The sequence below is a fragment of the Lytechinus pictus genome, chromosome 12 (assembly GCF_037042905.1).
Source record: "Lytechinus pictus isolate F3 Inbred chromosome 12, Lp3.0, whole genome shotgun sequence".
NCBI classification, from domain to species: Eukaryota; Metazoa; Echinodermata; class Echinoidea; order Temnopleuroida; family Toxopneustidae; genus Lytechinus; species Lytechinus pictus.
The window spans coordinates 30,783,723-30,799,431 of NC_087256.1; the positions used below are offsets into that span (position 1 = coordinate 30,783,723).

At 33.8% G+C, this 15,709-nt stretch overlaps 1 protein-coding gene across 5 annotated transcripts in view; it reads left to right on the top strand.

Annotated features, from left to right (window-relative positions):
• The window catches only part of LOC129272785 (dynactin subunit 1-like), a 48,592-nt gene that overhangs the window by 11,419 nt on the left and 21,464 nt on the right, over positions 1-15,709 (top strand). The window contains exons 4-11 of one of the 5 annotated variants that reach the window (XM_064107600.1): positions 71-172; positions 1,268-1,342; positions 2,857-2,931; positions 8,150-8,476; positions 9,130-9,406; positions 9,732-9,810; positions 10,822-10,945; positions 12,121-12,156. In XM_064107600.1, the coding sequence (XP_063963670.1) occupies positions 71-172; positions 1,268-1,342; positions 2,857-2,931; positions 8,150-8,476; positions 9,130-9,406; positions 9,732-9,810; positions 10,822-10,945; positions 12,121-12,156 (1,095 nt within the window). Of the gene's footprint in view, positions 1-70; positions 173-1,267; positions 1,343-2,388; positions 2,419-2,856; positions 2,932-8,149; positions 8,477-9,129; positions 9,407-9,731; positions 9,811-10,821; positions 10,946-12,120; positions 12,157-15,709 lie in introns of all 5 variants that reach the window. The other 4 variants (XM_064107601.1, XM_064107602.1, XM_064107603.1 and 1 more) reach the window with 4 other exon arrangements.

The following is a 15,709-nucleotide window of genomic DNA, read 5'->3' on the forward strand; positions in this document are numbered from 1 at the left end:
TGCAGAATTTCTGGAAATTAAACCTCTGTGAAAATTCACCTTATACACCATGATATATTACTTCTTACAGGTCAGTATCTTAGATGATGGAGACCGCACCCCTTCACCCGTGACCACGCCCGCTCCATCTAGCAGCATTCCGAAACCTTTTGCAGCCAAGGGCAAGGTCGATGTAAGTCCTTTTTTCTCTCTTTATATAGATAAACCTGCAGCTATCCTTATCCCATCCACTCTTTAAAGCCCTTTTTGTACTGTAGGTAGAATGTAATTAAGCCCTTTTTGCATTTTCTATCCTCTACCCCTCCCTTTCTCCCTTGTGTTCACAGTCACACCAATGATACAGACTCCAAACTGGGCCCCAAAACACAAAGATAAGTGATTAATCGCTAATTTGAAAGACCAATTCTGATTGGTTCCTAGTCAGTCTATTGAGCGAAATGTGCATGCAACGATGATCTTGATAGGCCATTTCATTTAGCGATTAATTGCTAACCTTTGTGTTACCGGGGCCCAGACCAGTGATATGTCATTAATGAATGACACAATAGCTTTCATTGCTTTGGAATCGATTATGTTGGTGGGACTGTTTCACTAACCTTCATGTGATTTGTTGTGAGGTTTGCCCTACTTTGTTGTGTACATGTAGATAAATGGACTATTTGGGTGCTATCATATTCTATGTTCTCCCCTCTACTTCTAAAAAAACAGACACGTAGGGATTTGTTACACTGTGTTTGCTGTGTTATTCTACACTTGACTTGAATCACCCGATAACCTGTATCTTAATGATCTATTGCTTTTTCTCTGTCACTTTACGTGTGTTATGACACTTTGCACGATGGAGACTCTGAACTATTTCTTTCAGATAAAGCCTTTTCTTCACTACACCATGTACATGTACTTCTTAAAACAGGGTATTACTTTGGATCAACTTGGTAATTGGGTAAACTTTTAGCGGTACCACAATAACTTATTCTGGGTGTTGACTTTAGTTCATGAAACATGGAAAATTTACCAAAAAAAGAGAGACTTCCCTCGATTGTTGAAGTGTAGGATGAATCCATGAAAAAAATAACAAGTGAAAATAATAGGCAGGGGGCTTATTGTAAGAAAATTTTAATATTTTCTACTTGTACATTATGTACATGTATTTACCTTGGTTATATTTGATAAAATTGGAAATGGAAAAATGGGATTTTTCTATCCTTTGACACGAAAAATGCTGAATAGTTGTCAGATCATGACAGATACTTGAATAATTTTTCAGAGTACCTTAGCGTCCAAGCAGTCGAGAGCTGCAATGTACGCCAAAAAGTTGACAGAACGCAATTTAGAGAAAAGTGTGAGTTGGCATGCATATGCAGGAGAATGCATCAAGCACGGCATGTCAGATTTTCTGTTTTTCATAACAAAAATATGTTCTTTAAAATTTCATTCATGATCCACACATATATATCTTTCATTAATTTCATATCTCATTCGTCACCAGCCCAAATAGAATTAGATTTTTTGGGATCTTATCAAAGCTTAAACATCGTCAAACTTTGTGATGATACATTTACTGTACTTTTATACCACTTAAAAATCAGATAATTCAATTTACTATCAATCCAAGCAAAACTATTTGATCTGTAGTCCTGTATGATGTGCAATATTACTACCAAATTATTGCAGTCAGACCGATTGGAAATGATATCCATAAAATTAAACTAGCCATAAATGTGATTGAAGTACTTTTTAAAAGATATCATTATTATAAGCAAGTAAAAATATAAAATACTTGATATTTACAATATCACTTTATTGACACTGATTTTTCCTATTTTGGTCTCATTTTCCTATAATATAATAATAATAACGGTTACCAGGTATTTACATGTATATGCGCTATACACAAATAGTATCACAGCGCTTACAATTGTCAGAAGTAAAATATAAATATAAATCTTAAGTAACAAAAACATTATAACATATAACATTTCTTTTTATAGAAATCACAATTTCGTTTTTCATTTTATACATATATTTATTTAGTTTTCTAGCAAAAATTTACACTGCAAACAATTGCAAATTGCATTACATGTACACCTCTCACGTGTAATTGAAAGTGTATGAAAGCCGGGATAATATCAAATGAAGATGCATGACTTTACCATTTTCAACAAACTTCTAGATCATTAATTGTGATCATCCTTCATGAAACTATAATATTATTTTCCAATTGATTATTTTTCATGATACATACAGTTTACAACTGAATGCATGCTTTCATGAACCATTTTTTACACATAATCATTTGATTGCCTTTCAAAGTTTAAAGAAAAAAGGAATAATAGAATTTCTATTTGTGCATTGTGCCTGTAACTTTCTTTCATTTGTATTCTACAGAATAAGGGACAAAATCAAGGACAAAAAAAGGTGCACAATTCAGTTTACCATGTGCTTATATACTGTATTTAAAAGCAATAATGCACACACCCATGGCATCTTGTGAAAATAAAATGCACTTCATATATACCGTACCACATTCGTATTGTGTTCCCCCATTCACCCCTTCAAAAAGAATTTAATTTCATCTATTTTCCCTTAGAACAGAAATGGATGGAAAATATAAGTCTATTCATGTCCATTCTGAGGTATTTTATAGGAAATTATTTCATTATATTCCTTGAAAGATTTATCTTTTTCCCAAATTGTTCAGTCTTGTATGCTGTCCATGTGTGTTTCTATACTGTGCATGAATTTAGCTTTCAATAGTCATGTTATGATTCCTTCATAGAGTAGCAGTAGCTTTAGATATTCGTGTGTGATTTTTCTTGTGTCTGCACATAAAAACACCCAACGTCAAATAAACAGGCCAATAATGGTGGTAGAAAGTCGTCCATTCCTTCGTTGATGCGGCGGTCCAGCGACATTCCAACCCCGCGAAGAGTGAGTCTGTTCAAGTGTTCGCATTCCACTAACCCAGAATTACTAACATCGCTCAAAATCCTGTAATTTTGCTCACACTTTTTAACCAACTTAACCAAAACAAAAAACGTTTTATTACAGAAAACTAACATTTTTATGATAAGGTAAACTTGTTAAGTCATAAAACTTATATGTAAATGTATGCTGACATAGTATGTACTACAGGTAAGTGCAAAGATCATATTTAAGAGGAACTATTTTCATGCCCACAACATGTTATTACACTGTGCATGTACCCCTCTTTGTAGCCCGTTTCCTGTACTAATCCCTATGAAAATGGAAAAAAATATTGCTGTTTTATATCTGTTATTCATTATGGGATCAAAACAGCTATAAATATGAGACAAAACGGTTACAAAATAGCAACTTTCTCACTGCGTATTGTACACATCTTTATGAAGTCAAGTCAAATAGTCACCAAGTTAATGCATTATTTAGATCAGATTGTCTAAAAAATGTGTGATCTTTTTAGTCAAAATCTTTCAAGTCAACAGAATTTTGTGCTTTCACTATAGTCGAAGCGATTCAACTGAATCAAGGTTAAAAGCAGACTTTAAAAGAATTGTCTTGATAAGTATTCCTTTTTATTTTTTGTTTGATATGAGTTCGATTGAGTTTCAGTTGTTAGAAATCTCTCTTAAAATTTATACTATTTAACATAATCTTCAGCTCTTGCTATGCCCTCATTTCTTCCTATTAACCCATCCCGATAATTTCACCCAAGCTTAAGTGTTAAGCACATATATTAATTTATGATTAAGTTTCTAATATTGTACCAAATCATTTCATTTAAATATTTTTTAAGTATTCATGTCATATATATTCATGTATCCCACTTGTTAATTTGATTTGTTTTAATATTATGCATCAACTGTAAACTGTTGCTCACTTTACAGGTACATTACTATATTTTTTCACTTTATCTATTCTATGGGTTGAAAAATACATTATTATTACTTTATGGACCATGCTGGAGCCTCCCATTTGCGACGAGATGATCCAGATTAATCCATGGTAGTGTAAAAGGGGCTTTTTAACTAGTGCTGCAAGTCAGGCGGCATGTTCGGGTTCTGTTCGGTTTGGCAGTGTTCGGCAAATTTTTTCGGAACTTTGGTTCGGTTCGGAGTTCGGCAATAAATGCGCAATTAAATTATCAACATATAAGACTAAGGATTGCCAACCCTCGAAAAAATTTATCACAGAAAATATCTGTCGTATATTTATAATAAATTTTGTTTCTAAAAAGAATGGTTATAAAAATTGCTGCATAACATTCTTTTATTTATTTCAATCTTGAAACCAAAAATAAGAGTCATTTCTACTTTCATAAATGAAAAATTGAATAAAAAAAACAAAGAAAATAATATTGATAATGAGAGAATGGGGACAGAAACAGAATTACAAAGAACATAATATTTTTTGTTCATTGATTATTCCATGTAGATATGATCATGATCGATTACAATGCCATTGCAAACGCAGCTTGGAAAGTTTGGAAAGTGTTGATCGGGAATGTCGGAACAGTAGACAAACAACCTCCACTCAACTGTTATTATACTGGTAAAATTCACATTCCAAAGAATATGAAATCTTTTAGAAAGTCCCTATTTTCTGAAAAGTGGTTAAATCTGGTCAATCAATTACTTTAAAAAGATAAAATATCAGTCCATTCTTGGTCCCGAAAGATCGACACTCGAGTGACTTCAAACATATTTCCAACACGAAAATGAGTACATGGGACTGTACTGTGTATTTTAGTGTTATGAAATCACTCGGCGTTGATCGTCAGAACCAAGACGGAACTGAAAATTTATCATTTCATTTTCAGTAAATGACCAGATTAAACCACTTTTTAGAAAATATTGACAATGGAAAACATTTCAAATTCGGAATATGAATGTTACCAGCGTAATAGCAACTGAGAGCAGGTTGTTTGGACTTCGTGTTTCAACTTTCCTTATCAACCATTTCCGGTACACGATCAGGGAACATGCGTTGACTTGCTTTGAATTTTTATCTTTTCTGTTTTTTCTAACCTCATTCCTTCATCTCTTATTTATTTATCTTTAATATTGATATGTATATTTTAGAAGGTGAAATATACATACTTTACCATTACTTTGTCAGTCACAAGGAATGAATTTATGTCATTTTTTTTCTATTATTAAATACAAAACAATTACATGAACGCCCGATCACAATCATGATCGATTACACTTATACGTAATTCAACTACACTTTTTAACCGAGTTTAGCTTCAAATGTCCCCACATTTTATGAGAAAAAAAATAAATTCATGGTAATAAAAAAATTGAGACTGATAAAAATTCAATCAAAGACGAGACCGAAGCTGTTATACTTTGTCATTTACGAGGAATGAATTTATGTCTTGCCCTTTTTCTTAATTAAATAGAAAACAATTAGGTCCGATTACGATCACGATCGATTACGGCAATACGTAATTCAACCACACTTTTATACCGAGTTTAGCTTCAAATATCCCCTCATTTAATGAAGAAAAAATATATTCATGTTAATAAAATATTCTTAAGTTGATAACAATTCAATCAAAGACAAGATGTGAGCTTAAATGGTGGATTTAAAAAATATTTTGTGTGGAATTCTTATTGTGCATAATCACTAACCAATATTTTTTTTTCAGTTTATATTTAAATATATGTAGTCCCCTCTCTATATCATATTACGTAGTGAATAAATGTGCCGAATTTTTTTTTTTTACCGAACCACCGAACCAGGCCTTTGTGTTCGGTCCGGTTCGGAAGTGCCAAGTTCGGTGAACTTCCGTTCGGTTCGGCAGTTCGGCTACAGCACTATTTTTAACCCATGAACCCAATAGGCCGAAATACCTTCCTGAAGCCATGTGGCTTGAAAAATATTCTAAATGTCAGGCGATCTTTTAAAGATGGCATCTTTGCTCAACTTCAAGGTATTTCATAAAATTTCTGTAGTGAAAATTCTATTTAAAACAACCTCATCACATATAACTCGAAAAAGTTCCATTCATTTGTGATTTAAAATATATATTTTCTTTGTATTCAGCATTTAACTTGGGTTTTATAATCTCTTACATGTAGTATTCAAAAAGTGATTATGAACTAACCTAGCTAAATATAGGTACATCCGTACATGTATATCACAGTAACTAATACTGCGAAGGATAATTGTAGATTGCAATAGACTTGTTGCTTTGTTGGGCAAATAGAAAAGTATGCCCAACTTATCAATACATCTTGGAGGCAATTCACATTCTTACTCTGGAAATATATCTTATTAAACAGGGGATTTAAATCATTTCTATAGTATACAGACCCCTTTATTCTAGATACTTTGAATACATTCAAAATAGGTGCATTGTCAGGCAAGGCTTTGTCAATCAGAGTTTTTTTTTTGGACCTGCTTTAATAGCATTTGTGGGGTGCATAATCTTTAGTGTTTAAAAATTGCAAGAAGTACGGTACTGCAGTGTAAATTATGTTACTCATCAATGTAAAATTATACATTTAAAGTAATTTCTCACTGTTAAATTGTAATACATGTACATGTAATTCATCAACATAACATGACATGTATGTTATTCATCACTGTAAAATTATAATACATTTTCAGTAATTCCTCACTGTTAAAATTGTAATACTTGTAGTTCACCACTAAAATTGTATATGTACTTGTAATTCATCACTGTAAATTATATTGAATGCAATGAAATTATGATACTTATGTAACATGTTATAACATTGTGTTTCACAAAATCACCAAAATCATAATTATACATGTATATGTCATATTACCATTCATGATTGTCAGGAGTGAGGATTCTAAGGCTCCTCTTGTAAGATCAAAATAATTTTTTTTTCAAGTTATATTTATACATGTACTTATAATAAAGTGAATTTAATACTGAGAATATGAACAGATTTTAAATCAAAATTCTAACCACTTTCACTAAAAAAAAAATATTTGAGAAACTTCCCTTCAGAACGAAGTAAATTGATTTAATTGGGAAGAACTTCTGTCCTTATCTGGTTTCTTCTTCCTTTATGAAAGCTGAATAACAGGCCATATGGATATAGGTCTGTTGAAATGAAATTTTGTTTGGCAATATTCATCCCTCAAAGTATTTTTTTTTCTTTTTATGAACATGTATGAAAAAAGTGCACTTCTGCAGTCTGCATTTGCAAAAAATAAAAAAATATTTTATTTTGTACATAAATTAATTTTTTATTATTATTTAAGAACTTGTAAAACAGGTTTTGTGTGAATTTGTACACTTTTAGTGACAGCTTATCATTTAACTGATTTACAATATTTTGATGTCTTTTTTCCTTCAGTTAAGTTTTAGCTCCTTCGCTGCCTAACAAAATATAATTTTTGATCGTAGCAAGATGATTACCACTTAAATATTTATTCTTACTACCTCTTTCAACCTGTTAAATTCTTGTTAAGATTATTGCTAATATTTATTTAATTACTAATAAATGCATGAATTCTTAATTTCGTTATGCTGAGTTAATGATTCAAAAGAAATCAACAGAATGTGCATACATTATTTTACTTAAAATTCAACTTGATAAAATTGTGTACCTCATAAGTTTTATTGCTGATTAAGTTGGAGATATAACCTTTGATTCTAAATGCATGTCCTTAATTATTACTGTCAATTGATGTTTAGATATTGTGTGATTCTGGATTCATATAATTGAAACTCCAGGGCCCTGTAACACAAAGGTTAGTGATTAATCACTAGTTTGAAAGAACAATTCTGATTGGTTCCTAGTCAGTCTCCTGAGCAAAATGCGCATGCAACAATGATCTTGATAGGCCATTTCACTTTGCAATTAATCGCTAACCTTTGTGTTACGGGACCCGGAAGGGCTAATATAACTGGATTTCAGATCACCGTTCAATGTATACCATTTCTTTTCAATCTTTTGTGTGCAAGTATATTTTTTACATTTATTATACCAAGTTGGTTCAAAAGAATCTGGGCCCCTTTAACATAAAGTTAAGCGATTGATCATTTTGCTGATTTTATTGATTGCATTGTTTGTTGTATGTGATCAATCATAAAAATAAACCCCATGGTCAATCGCTCAGCTCTGTTACGCTAACAATTCCAGGGCCATGTTTGATATGAATCTGGTTTGATTGAACTTTCCAGAGCTCCTCCCCATCTGGCATCCAAGCGCCGAAGTCGATCCAACGCCCGTCGACCAAGCCAGCCACCAAGATCGGAAAGCCTGCATCTTCTTCCTCCTCTTCCTCTTCCAATGCCCCTTCACCAACCCCAGCCTCTGCCCAGGCCCCTGCCCCCGAGCCGTTGGCCTCGGTGAGTAGCCAGGGTGATGGATTCTCGTCGGAGGAGGCGGAGATCCTCAAGCTTGAGGTGAAGGATCTCCAGGAGAAGCTGGAGACGTTGAAGATGAAGAGGGCAGAGGACAGGGCCAAGCTGAAGGAAGGGGAGAAGATGAGGATTCAGCTCCAGCAGGTAAGAATTTAAGAATTTTTTAATGATTGACATCTTATTAGATGGGGGGAGGTTTTACGAGAATGAAGAAAAATTATACCAAAGATGATGATGCTGATAGTGATTGATTGTGTTGATTGGTGGTGATATTGATGTTGGTGATGGTGATGATGGTGATGGTGGTGGTGGTAGCAATGGTGATGTTGATGATGAAAGTGGTGGTTGTAATGATGTTGGTGGTGATGGTGATGATGATAACGCTGATGATGATGAAGATAATTACATTGACGAGGAGGATGGAGAGGATGATGCTGATTGATGTTAAGATGTTACTATGATGATGATCTATTTATAACGGTTATGACCACATTGATTTACATAAATTATCGGTTCACTTTTATACTGCAACTGGACTCAAACCACGTATTTAATGTTCTTCGAAGAAAAGCTTGCATTTACTAGCATTTACTTGATATAATTTCATACACTTTTTATGCCTGAAATCTGCATAAACCGTTTGTTTCAAAGAAAATCAGTTTCAAATCTAGCTAAGAATTTAGGTGCCCAAAAGCAATGGGTTGATGTAATGTACATATCGTAATTCATGTTACTTGCTCGATCTGTTATTGAAAGCATTCTTTGTAAGAGTTTGCTGTTTATTATTTCCTATTCAGCTCCAAGAGTTCAAGTCCAAGATGATGGAGGCCAAGGTGGATCTTGAACGCCAGCTCCAGGAGGCCAAGAACGAAGCCAGGGAGGCCGTGGAGGAGAGGGAGCGCCATGCGGAGGAGATGGCAGGTGTCGCAGAGACCATCGAGATGGCTACCCTCGATAAGGAGATGGCCGAGGAGAAAGCTGACACTCTCCAACAGGAGGTGGACTCGCTCAAAGAGCGGGTGGAAGAGTTGACCCTTGACCTTGAGCTGTTGCGTAGTGAGATCGAAGAAGGAGGTAGGGACATTTTCAATCACATTTTAACAGTAATGATGATAATGATGTCAATTATCTTACCTTGATGAAAGTTAGGACTTGCCTGGTGATATTGAAGTTTATGATGTTGAGCATAGTCATTGATGAGGATTTTATTTTCATTTATCCATTACTGACTGGTGGTGTTTCACAAAGATTAAATGTGGTGTTTATCTTAATAGTTGTGAGATGATGCATTATCACCATAAATGGCACTTTATAAGTCACATTGCTATCTTATGTTGTACATGAAGTTACCAATTTTCCTTCTTTTGATGTGACAATTTTTTTAAAATTTGAAATCCAGGAACGGAAGGTGCATCAGCCAGCTACCAACTGAAGCAGCTTGAACAGCAGAACAATCGTCTCAAGGAAGCTTTAGTCAAGTGAGTGTTCTCAGAGGCCTGAAGTAGATTATTTTCCAGTTCCCCTTCGTCTGAAACTTACAGTGTACCATCCAGCAATTGATATTTCATATGCCAATGTTATGTAATTGCTCAAAAGAAAAACCAAGGTTTTTGCCTCGCCTGCAGAGCAGAATGAGACTGTAGGCGCCGATTTTCCAGTTGATACTTACAGATCATTATGGATGACTCGGAATGGGAATATTTCTGGTTTACCATGAAGAAAAGCCATCCAATACGAATTGTTATCTTTAGTGATCATAATTCATTAGACCGAGCAATATGACACATTATTACCTGGATTAGGCATTTTGGTGACAAGATATAAACACAAGATTGTGTCTGTGAAAATGATGTGAAAAATGATTACCTCCATGCAAACTGTGTCACAATAAATCAGGAATGGTTCAACTATATGATGAGAGACCATGATATTCATACACCCCGTCTCCGCGAATTCATCATTTTTCCTATTGCGCTTACGTAATAATCCACGTTCCTAGTTCATCGGTCCCAACCGCCAGTCTTGTGTACATTTCAAAGTGTGTATACGTGCCAGGCATTGGTGCGCACTTGCACAGTGACAGTTAACATCACAAATACAGGATTACTCTTCATGTTCATGAGCAACCAGAAATCAGAAGTAACAACATGCACTCAGGCATATAAATTGCTACAAAAAATTGATTTGATTACTAATTACAAAAAATAATATTGACGGGCATTCATTTTCGGAAGATACCGTACATATATTACCATCAGTAGACCCGTTGTGAGACTCCTTTGGGAAATATTAACGGTATCTCCCTCAAAGCCAGTTAATTTATTGACATTGCTAAACATGTTTTGTGCATAAGCCTTAAAGGAATTTGTCAATGTTCGGCTTATTGTGTAATTCACTCTGATAATGCACAGTCGTCCAAATGAGCGTTTCAATGAACATCTAAAACACCCTATATAGATAATAATATGATTTAACCTATTTTTCTACAGACTGCGTGACCTGTCAAACACTGAGAAACAGGAGCATCAGCGAGCTCAGAAGGACAAGGAGAAGCTATCACAAGAACTTAAAGACATCAAGGCACAGAAGGACAGTACCAACAAAGCTCTTAAGGTAGGACACCAAGGATATTCTAAAGATGATTTGTGCTACTGACCATACAGCCACCAGGCTCGGTAATCGAGGGTTCCCCCCAAAAATTCTGGCAATCCCTTGTCTTTCATTCAATGGCCTTTGTACGGCGGACCGCGAGTATTGTGATTTTATGGAAGTGCTGTGGTGTAGCGGTTTTGACTCTCGCCTTATAATCAGAGGGTCGTGTGTAAGAATCCCACCATGGCCTAGCATCCTTTGGCAAGGTGTCAATCCACACTTTGCTATTCTCATCTAGGTGGTAATTGGGTACCGGTAGGAAACAAACGTCATTGTGGTTTGTTTAGCAAGTGCACACCAAACAGGCTATGAATCCAGTGACTGGGTAATAATTGTGAAGTGCTTTGAGCAGTCGTAGATTGATATCGCGCTATATAAAAGCCAGTTATTAATATTGGAATTTCTGTCTCAGAGCAATCCCTCATGAATGGGTATGTGAGCAGATAACTCACCCTATTGGCTTGAAAAAACACTGGGGAGACTAGAAGCAGTCATATTTTGTCTTACAAAATAAAATTAAAAGCAAATAAAATGGTGAACTTAAGCCAGATTAGCTGCCAAATAAAAATCGGCTCAATATGCACTTGCATGTACACACATCCCAATCCCACCCAGAGTGGTTTTTACAATTCTGCAATAATATTGGAAGCATCAATACTAAAATAAAAGCAATTACATTGTAGCGGGTAGCAAAAATTTTAAGGATAGAACAGATGATGATTAGTTTTCATCATCACTTATTTATACTTCATAGCATTCGGGCCATGAAAGTATGGTTAGCAAAAAAAATCAAAATCGAAAAATGACAATTGATTTGCTGGTAGTAATTATTATTATTTATTTGACCAAATCATGATACATGTACAAACATAGATGACATTATACATAGTAAAAACAAACAATACAGAATGGAGCAGTGCTACATGCTGGTCAGGGGTGATAAAAGCATAATAAATAGCTGATGCTCGGAAGCATATCACCCCCCACATGTAGCATAATGACAATGATTATAGTGGTGATGGGGTGACAATGTTTACTTTATTGATTATATTGACTGGAAATATGTGTCTGTGTGCTGTATCAGATTGTGATTAAAATTGCCAAAATAAGAAATTGTTCTTATCTTTTCACTTCAGGATGCAGAAAACACCATCATTGAACTGAAAGAACAGGTGAGAATTTTTAATTTCTTATTCTTGATTTTGCCTTTTTTTTTAATAGTAAAGCAGCCTAACAATCATTTAATGAAAAGGATTAAATGATTGTTTCCATTGTCTGACATAATTGTGAACCCAATTTAAAGCTGAAATATAGTTTGATAACAATGCATTTTAGTAGAGCGGATTAGCTCCAAAAATCACAACAATTGTGCAAATTTTGACTAAAGCATGAAACTTTCACAAGTATTAGTATATGCCGTAAGATTTATTTTAAAGGTGGGAGGTAAATTTTAAAATGCCATTTTCGGCCGTTGCCATGGCAACGGATTAATTTCTCAAAAATGACATACATTCCCATGTAAATGGTAAATAAACATGATATAGATGACCAAAATGATAATTTTCAAGTTCCCAATTGAATATATATAAAATTTAGAAACATTCAAAATTAACAAGATAGTTCCAATTGGTCCGTTGCCATGGCAACGACTTGTTTTTCCCCAGAAAAATAAAAAATTTGATTAAAAAAACGTTGTAGAATAGGATTTATCTTTAATTTCCCCTAATTTTACAGTGTTAAACAATGATATTTTGGTTGCTCAATGTATAAACTGCATCTCAAGCCATTGCCATGGCAACCAAATAACATCAATTTACAAAAATAACATGGTTAACAAGACAATGGACAGGTGGAAAATACAACTGGAAATGACTTAATCTGTAAGCTTAAGTTTTGACCCCCTCATTTGAACAAAAAATACAGAAAGTGTTCTGCAGGAGTTCTTTATAAAGATAAAACATTATGTTGCCTTGGTAATGCTTGAATTAAATTAAAAAAAACGAATGTTGCAAAGGGCCCGTTGCCATGGCAACAGCTTATTTCCCTCTAGAAAGGTAAAAATATTGATAAGAATGTAGAATACAGACATGTATGATCATCTTTCCATTTTCAATAATTTTAAGGTACTAATCGAGATATATTTGTGACTAAATTTATAAATATAACATCTTAAGCCATTGCCATGGCAACCAGATAACATCTAATAAAAAAAAACAGCAGGGATGACAAGGCTATGGATAGGTGAAAAGTACAATGAAAATTAACTTATGTAATATGCATAAGGTTTGACCTACTCAATTAATTTAGGGAAAATAATACAGTGAGTGTTCTGCATGAACTAATTGGAATGATACAGATTGATGTTGCCTTGGTAATACTTGAATTCAACGATAAATATCAATGTTGCAAATTGCCTGTTGCCATAGCAACGGATCATTTAGTACCAGTTTTTATAAAAAAAGGACTATAGAATCTGGTTTTTCTTGCATTTCCCCTAATCTTAGTGTGTTAAACATAGATATGTTTGATGCAAATTGTTTAAATAACATCTAAAGCTATTGCCATGGCAACCAAATGATATCTAATTCACAAAAAATATTAATTTGGATAACAAGATCATGGACAGGTGGAAAAAACAAATATAACTCAATATGCGAAAGCTTTGGCCAGTCATTTAATTTTGAACAAAAAATTCACTAAGTATTCTGCATGAGTTCATTAGAATAATAAATTGATGTTGCCTTGGTAATACTTGAATTAAACGATAAATATTAGTAATTCAAATGTTCTGTTGCCATGGCAACAGCTCATTTCCCCCAGAAAAGTATCATCAGCTTTGATAAATAAAAACATGATAAAATCTTATTTTTCTTTCATTTCCCCTAAGTTAAGGGTGTTAGAAAATATATGTTTGCTGTTAATATGTAGATAACATCTTCAGCCATTGCCTTGGCAACCAATCAAGATGTAATTTATAAATACAAAAAAAATTACTGTTGAAATGATAATGGTCAGGTGGGATGTAAAATAAAGGTTTACTTAAGCTACATAATGTTTGACCAGTCATTAAGTTTTGAACAAAAATTACAGTAAGTGTTCTGCATGAGTACAATAGCATGATAAAAACTGATGCTGCCTTGGTAATGGTTGAATTTAATGATATCATTTTTTTGCAAATGTGTGTTCGGTTGCCATGGCAACGGATCATTTTCCCCCCAGAAAATAGCATCTTTGAAAAAAAAAAAAACCTAGTAGAATCTTATTTTCATTCATTTCCACTAAGATTAGGGTGCCAAACATACACGTACATGTTTGTTGTTAAATGTATAAATACCATTTTAAGGCGTTGAAATGGCAATAACATAACATTTCATAAAAAAAAAAAAACATAGCTGACAAGATAATGGACCGACGGAAAATACAATAAAATTAACTGAATATGCGTAAGGTTTGACCTACTCTTTTAATTTTGAACAAAAGTTACATTAAGTGTTATGCATGATTTCATTAGGATGACAAAAATTACTTTTGTTTTGGTAATGCTTGAACATAATGATGAATATCAATGTTACAAATGGCTCCAGAAAAGTACAAATTTTGATAAAAATATGTTTATTTAGTTTTTTTTCCTTATAGGAGGTTGCTGAACATAAATATGCTAAATGATAAGCACCATCTTATTTCATAATACATGGCATCGAAATAAGACCTACAAAAATCACATCAGACTTTTTTTGGCTCAAATAAATTCCCGAAACTCTAATTCCGATGCTGGACAATTACGTTCAAAGTATTCGCAGGCGGCCATTTTGAAGAAAGCGTTTTGGGGTAATTTGTGTTTTAAAGCTGTTCATCATATCAATATCTAAGGGGATTATAGGGGTTGATAAATCAAAATCTTAAGTCTATTTGAGGAGTAGACATGGTCTTGATATCCTAATCAAGGTAAATACAGTAAATCAACTTTTACATGGAGATCATGAAATCATGAAATCATGCCTTGTCCGACTGTTTTAGCATACTTGGCTTGACATACGATAGCAAATCACTATTAGGCATCATCTGCCAGGATACACTCTTTAATTCCTGCATACAAATATCAGAAAATTGTTACTTTGTGAAAATTCCCATCATTTCTTTAAAAATTCATGAAAATTGCCGAAAATTAAAAAAATTCCCACAAAAGTCACGTTTATTCCCATGGAAAGTTTCCATCAAGAAAATTCCCGGGGATTTTGCAACCCGTCTCCCCCCTCCCAAAAAAGAAAAAAAATCATTATCAAGAAATAATACAGAGAAAGTGAAAGAGAGATGGATAAAATATGATTATTTTACGAATAATATACCAAAAATGAAAAATTTGGAAAATTTTGCTCTGTCGCTGGCTCGGTGAGAACATTTTAAAGTAAATTTTGCTTGATACGTCATATCTGGCCCCCTTAAAATTGCATTGCTGATTTTGACGAAGAAAATTTTGTAATACTGTGATAATTTTTAAAGTAACATATGAATCTATTCAACGCCAAGTGTAATCTATTCACTGGTTATTTTAGATGAAAAGTAGACTGGTCAAATAAGATAAAAAATACCTTTACTGGTTGAAAGGTTAAAAATAATTTAAGCACTCAAGGGTATTCCAAGATGGTGCCCTCAGTGGGTGCCATAGGCTAAAAATCCACAATTCATCCATTACTTGATAAAATGGCTTTAATTTGGTTTCTATTC